The 6,091-nt window shown below is 54.8% G+C and overlaps 1 protein-coding gene across 2 annotated transcripts in view; it reads right to left on the bottom strand.

Annotated features, from left to right (window-relative positions):
- TYK2 (tyrosine kinase 2) overlaps nt 1-6,091 on the bottom strand; it is a 43,883-nt gene that overhangs the window by 27,972 nt on the left and 9,820 nt on the right. Inside the window, exons 4-9 of one of the 2 annotated variants that reach the window (XM_011994450.1) lie at nt 4,222-4,345; nt 3,979-4,126; nt 2,614-2,777; nt 1,719-2,100; nt 1,054-1,251; nt 817-974 (exon numbers count right to left, since the gene is read on the bottom strand). In XM_011994450.1, the coding sequence (XP_011849840.1) occupies nt 817-974; nt 1,054-1,251; nt 1,719-2,100; nt 2,614-2,777; nt 3,979-4,126; nt 4,222-4,345 (1,174 nt within the window). The remainder of the gene's footprint in view (nt 1-816; nt 975-1,053; nt 1,252-1,718; nt 2,101-2,613; nt 2,778-3,978; nt 4,127-4,221; nt 4,346-6,091) is intronic. The other variant, XM_011994453.1, reaches the window with a different exon arrangement.

Consider the following 6,091-nt stretch of genomic DNA (forward strand, 5'->3'; position numbering starts at 1 on the left):
GCCTCCCAAAGTGCTGGGATTACAGGCTTGAGCCACCGCGCCCGGCCTACATATAGCCTTGACAGCTGTCACAGCCACAGGCCTCACAAGGTGAAATGCCCACTTCCCCCTCCCCTGGTATCACAAGTAGGACAAGGGTCAGAGTCACAGGAGCAGTGATCCGACAAGGAGACAGCCACAAATCACGACTTGGCAGCACAAAGGACAGCCACACACGCCCCTGCACCTGATGATGCCATAAGTACTGGCAACTTCACACCCTCAGGCCCACAAGTCACACACAGGACTGCTGAGACAGTGACTCACAAGTTGCCAGCATGGGCAGCCGCCTGCAGAGGCGGAAGCATCCAACATACCGCTGAATGATCACCAGCACCAGGGTAACGACAGTCCCGTGAAAATCACCAGTTCTGTGCAATGACAACCTCAACACACCATGACAGTCACGGCAGGGCGTGGTGGCTCACGCCTGTAATCCCAGCACTTTGGGAGGTGGAGGCAGGTGGATCACCTGAGGTCAGGAGTTCGAGACTAGCCTGGCCAATATGATGAAACCCCACCTCTACAAAAATACAAAAATTGGCCTGGCGTGGTGGCGAGTGCCTGTAGTCCCAGGTAGTCAGTTGGGAGGCTGAGGCAGGAGAATCACTTGAACCCGGGAGGCGGAGGCTGCAGTGAGCTGAGATCACGCCACCGCACTCCAGCTTGAGCGACAAAGACGTGCACCCACACGCACACCCTGCACAGCCCCTAGGGCTCACAGTCTAGTTGGCAGCCTTGGCAGTGGCCCCCAGTGCCTCCCCATCCAGCACTCACAGCAGGGGTCCGTGGATCCCATCCTGGATGCTCATCACCAGCCGTGGGGGAGCCACCTCGTGGCACAGGTAGTGGCTGGAGTCGGCCGTCAGGCGGAAATAGCCGTCCACCAGCGACACGAAGGACAGCGCCGCAGCCCGGGAAGGCAGGCTCAGCTCCTGCCAGCCAGGGGAGCATCAGGAGAGTGTCCTCCCAAGCCATGGCGGTCCTTAGCCCGGCCCCCTCCCCAGGCCTCACCAGACACTTGTTGTCCTGCCGGTGGATGCTGACACAGCACTCTTTCAGCACCACGTGGGTGATGTCCCGGAAGTCGCAGAAGTAGGCCCACAGTGGCTCCCGCAGCCTGTCCGCCGGCTGGCCGATTGCCTTGTGAGCCTTGGCCTTCTTCCCAGACAGGCTGGCTTGGGGGTTCCTGCCGCTGCCGCCACTAGAACCCTGAACACCCCGCAAGTGGGGCAGAGGATGGAGAGGGCAATGCCCGTTTATACTTCTGCACTTTCCCCTGGGGGGAGACTGGAGCCAGAAGGGCCAGGCACCAACCTAGGTTGACCTCCCAAGTCCCAGTGTCACAGGCGGGATGGGGACCCACCCCATAACATACACATGCTGGAAGCCGGACCCTTAGGGACGACAGAGAGCGGAATCCTGACCCCCTCACACTCAGGTGCCAGTCCCCAGATGAAGGGGTTCCCTGGAGGTGCAGACTCCAGAAATAAGGTCCCCAAGGGGTAAGCAGATGGAGGACCTTCTCCAAGAAACTGGCCCCAGCAGACAGGTGCCCCAGAGCCATGTGGGGAGAGGGCTCAGGTCAGCCACCCTCAGAGGCCAAGGCCAAGGATGAACAGAGACCCCCAACCCCAGCCCAACCTGAACCTCCAGGGTGGAAGAGGCGCCTTGCTCACCTCCTCCTTGTTCACCTCCTCCTGTACTGGCCACCACTGGATGCCACCAGTGCCTGTCACCAGCACCTCATGGGTTGGGGGTCCAGCAGCAGACTCAGGGCCAGGGTCTGTAGGGGCCTCTCCACTGTCCCGGATGTAGCAGGGCTCCCCCTCTGCCTGGGCCAGCAGCCTCAGGTGGCACACGGGCACACGCTCTGTGCCAAAGCGGGGTGCCAGCCGTTCGAGTGTGGCCAGGTATTTGACCATGACCATCTGCTGGGAGAGTCTGTCCGGCTGGAAGTCCTGCAGGAACCTGCGGAAGACGTTCCGAAGGCGCAGCCGGGTCAGGGCGCTGTGCTGCCGGATCTGCCGACGGAAGGAGAGCGGGATACAGTCCTTGAAGCTGGGGGGAACACAGGGAGGGGCTGGTCAGGGACCTGGGTTGCAGACCCAGCTGGGTGACACAGGGCAAGTGGCTTAACCTCTTTGAGCCTCAGCTGCCTCATCTAGATAACAGGCACACTAGCCAGGGTGGTGAATTGAGCCTGTAGTCTCAGCTACTTGGGAGGCCAAGGCGGAAGGATCGCTTGAGGTCAGCAGTTCGAGACCAGCCTGGTTAACATGAAGAAACTCAGTCTGTCTCTACTAAAAATACAAAAATTAGCTGGGCATGATGGCGGGCACCTGTAATCCCAGCTACACAGGAGGCTGACGAAGGAGAATCTCTTGAACCTGGGACGCAGAGGTTGCAGTGAGCCGAGATCGTGCCACTGCACTCCAGCCTGAGTGACAGAGTGAGACTCTGGCTCAAAAAAAAAAAGTAGAGGCACGGCAATATGCGAAGTCTACCCTGGCTCCCAGATGCTCAGGACACTTCCCACTGCCTACACAGCATCCCTACCCCATTCCCAGACACCTGGTCTTCTTGGCCACCTCCTCCAGGGGGACACCACGGCGGAGAGCGAGGTGACAGAGGTGCAGAAAGGCCATGCCCAGGCTCTCATTCTTAAAGTGGTGGATCTCCTCCTCGCTCGATAGCTCCCACAGTGATGCCACGTCATTCACAAACTCATGCTTGCCCTGGGAACAGGAAATTGAGCAGAAAGGGAGGTGTGAGAATCGGTTCACTCTCTAGCCCAGAGGTATCCAATCTTTTGACTACCCTGGACCACACTGGAAGAAGAACTGTCTTGGGCCACACATAAAATACAATAACACTAATGATAGCTGATGAACTAAAAACAAAAAAGAAAAGAAAAGAAAAAGAAAAAAAAAATCACAGGCCAGGCGCAGTGGCTCACGCCTATAATCCCAGGACTTTGGGAGGCCGAGGCGGGCGCATCACCTGAGGTCAGGAGTTTGAGACCAGCCTGACCAACATGGAGAAACCCTACTTCTACTAAAAATACAAAATTAGCCAGGCGTGGTGGCACCTGCCTGTAATCCCAGCTACTCGGGAAGCTGAGGCAGGAGAATCACCTGAACCCGGGAGGTGGAGGTTGTAGTGAGCCGAGATTGTGACATTGCACTCCAGCCTGGGCAACAAGAACGAAACTCCATCTCAAAAAAAAAAAAAAAAAAATTGCAGCAAAATCTCAGAATATTTTAAGATAGTTTAGGAATTTATGTCAGGCTTCATTCAAAGCTGTCCTGGACAGCATGTAGTCCGCAGGTTAGGGGTTGGACAAGCTTGCTCTAGCCAGAGAACTCTAATTTCCTGCATCTCACCACCTTGAGGAGGGGAGAGACCACCATTTACTGGAAAGGCCAAATATACAGCATACACCCCTCCTCTTGTCAATCTTGTGCCTGTGACAGACATTACTAATCAATCACAGCACTCTTTCCCCTTCAACCTGAACTCTTAGCTGGGCATGGTGGCTCACACCTGTAATCCCATACTTTGGGGGGCTGAGGCAGGTGCATCACTTGAGGTTAGGAGTTTGAGGCCAGCATGGCCAACATGGTGAAACCCTGGCTTTACTACAAATAGAAAAATTAGCTGGGGGTGGTGGCGGGCACCTGTAATCTCAGCTACTTGGGAGGCTGAGATGGGAGAATCGCTTCAACCTGGGAGATGGAGGTTGCAGTGAGCTGAGATTACGCCACTGCACTCCAATCTGCGTGACAGAGCGAGACTCCATTTCAAAAAAAAAAAAGATCCCCAGATGGCATGAGTTGAAACCCATTAGCTATAATGAATCAGGGAGGGAAATGGGGGCTCCTTAACTGCCCCTAAATCTCCCACAAATAGTCTTGCCCCCCGCAGCCCTGCTCATACCTGCTCAAAGAGGTACTCAAATGAGGCTGGGTCCAGAAGTTGCATCCCCTGTGCTGTCTGATCTGAGGATGCCTCGGTTCCTGGGGGCCCACAACGGTACACAGCCGGCTCCTGAGGATTCATGCCATGCCAGTTCCGGAAATAAAACCTGCAGGACGGGAGGGACGCAGCTGGGGCTTAGCACAGAGTCAGACCAGCTTCAGCACAGGAGGGGACGAGCTTTGCAAAGGGGTCTTCACCCACCTCATGCGGAAATACAGCATCAGGCTTGCGTCTCTGGGGATCTCTAGGATGTGGTTTGGGGGCAACCAGACTTGGGCCTGAGCATCGAAGAGGGCGAAGAGATTGAAACAAGGAGGAGTGATACCTGGACCAGGGGAGAAATGAGGTCAGGAGTCATGTCATGTGCTACCGTCAGACCCGAAGACCCTGCAGACCCAATGTCTGCCTTCACACTCCCTCTGAGGCCCCCTCCCCCACCTGCAGCTTCAGTCACGTTGCCCCTGGGCAGAGGACAGTGCGTATGTTGACCATGCTGTGGCCTCACAGGAGGACTACATTTTCCAGCCTCCCTTGCAGCTAGGATGGGGCCAATTGCACTGGTTTCTGGCCAAAGGGATGGGCACATTTCCAAGCCTGGAAATAAATCCTCTTGTCACCTTCACCACCTGAGGTATGTTGAAGGCTTCTTGTGCCAGATGGTGAAGCTATAAGATAGAGGTGAACCATCCAACCTGTACTTGATTTTAGGTGAACCTTTTTTTTTTTTTGAGATGGAGTCTTGCTGTCGCCCAGCCTGAAGAGCAGTGGTGTGATCTCAGCTCGCTGCAACCTCCACCTCCTGGGTTCAAGTGATTCCCCTGTCTCAGCCTCCCGAATGGCTGGGAATACAGGTGCGTGCCACCACACCCGGCTAGGGCTACTTTTTGTATTTTTGGAAGAGACAAGGTTTCACCATGTTGGCCAGACTGTTCTCAAACTCCTGACCTCAGGTGATCCACACACCTTAGCCTCCCAAAGTGCTGGGATTACGGGCCTGAGCCACCGTGCTTGGCTGATTTTAGGTAAACCTCAATTGTCTTAAGATTTAGGGGGACTGCTTATTCCTGCAGCAAAACTAATCCTAGCCTGACCCACATAACTCTACAAACTGCTGCAACTGTCTGGCATCTCCCTGAACTCCAGCCCCTTCCTGGCTGGAGAAACATCCAGTCACATCCTGGCTGTCTCCCCTTGGACATCACAGGCCCCCACTTACATATGCTTTGTTCCAAACAACACATCTTACCTGTGGTCGGCAAACTCCAACCCTCCCCTCCTCTGCCCAATTATTTTATTTTATTTTATTTTATTTTTTAAGGGTCGGGGTCTTTCTTTGCCACCCAGGCTGCAGTGCAGTGGTGCAATCCTAGCTCACTGCAGCCTCAACCTCCAGTGCTCCAGTGATCCTCCCACCTCGGTCTCTGGAGTTGATGGGATTATGGGTATGAGCCAGTGTGTGTGGCTTCTACCCAGTTCTTCAAACCAGGAACTTGGTCCTTATCTTCAGCCTCTCCCACCAACTCCACAACATATTGGTTACCAAGACCTGCTCTTCCTGCACTCTCCATGTCCTGGGGATCCATCTACCGCCTTCAAATGCAAACCTCAACCCCAATCCAGTCTCCAGACTTGCTGCAATTTCCCACACCAGCTACCCAGGGCATCTTTCTTTCTATTGATGTCATTTAAAAATTGTATCTGTTGGCCGGGTGCAGCGGCTCACGCCTGTAATCTCAGCACTTTCACAGGCTGAGGTGGGCGGATCACAAGGTCAGGATATCGAGACCATCCTGGCTAACACAGTGAAACTCCATCTGTACTAAAAAACACAAAAAATTAGCCGGGCGTGGTGGTGGGCGCCTGTAGTCTCAGCTACTCGGGAGGATGAAGCAGGAGAATGGTGTGAACCCAGGAGGTAGAGCTTGCAGTGAGCCAAGATTGCACCACTGCACTCCAGCCTGGGCGACAGAGCGAGACTCCGTCTCGGAAAAAAAAAAAAAAAAATTGTATCTGTCAGCTGGGTGTGGTGGCTCATGCCTGTAATCCCAGCACTTTGGGAGGCTGAGGCGGG

The sequence above is a fragment of the Mandrillus leucophaeus genome, unplaced genomic scaffold (genome assembly GCF_000951045.1).
Source record: "Mandrillus leucophaeus isolate KB7577 unplaced genomic scaffold, Mleu.le_1.0 Scaffold112, whole genome shotgun sequence".
NCBI classification, from domain to species: domain Eukaryota; kingdom Metazoa; phylum Chordata; class Mammalia; order Primates; family Cercopithecidae; genus Mandrillus; species Mandrillus leucophaeus.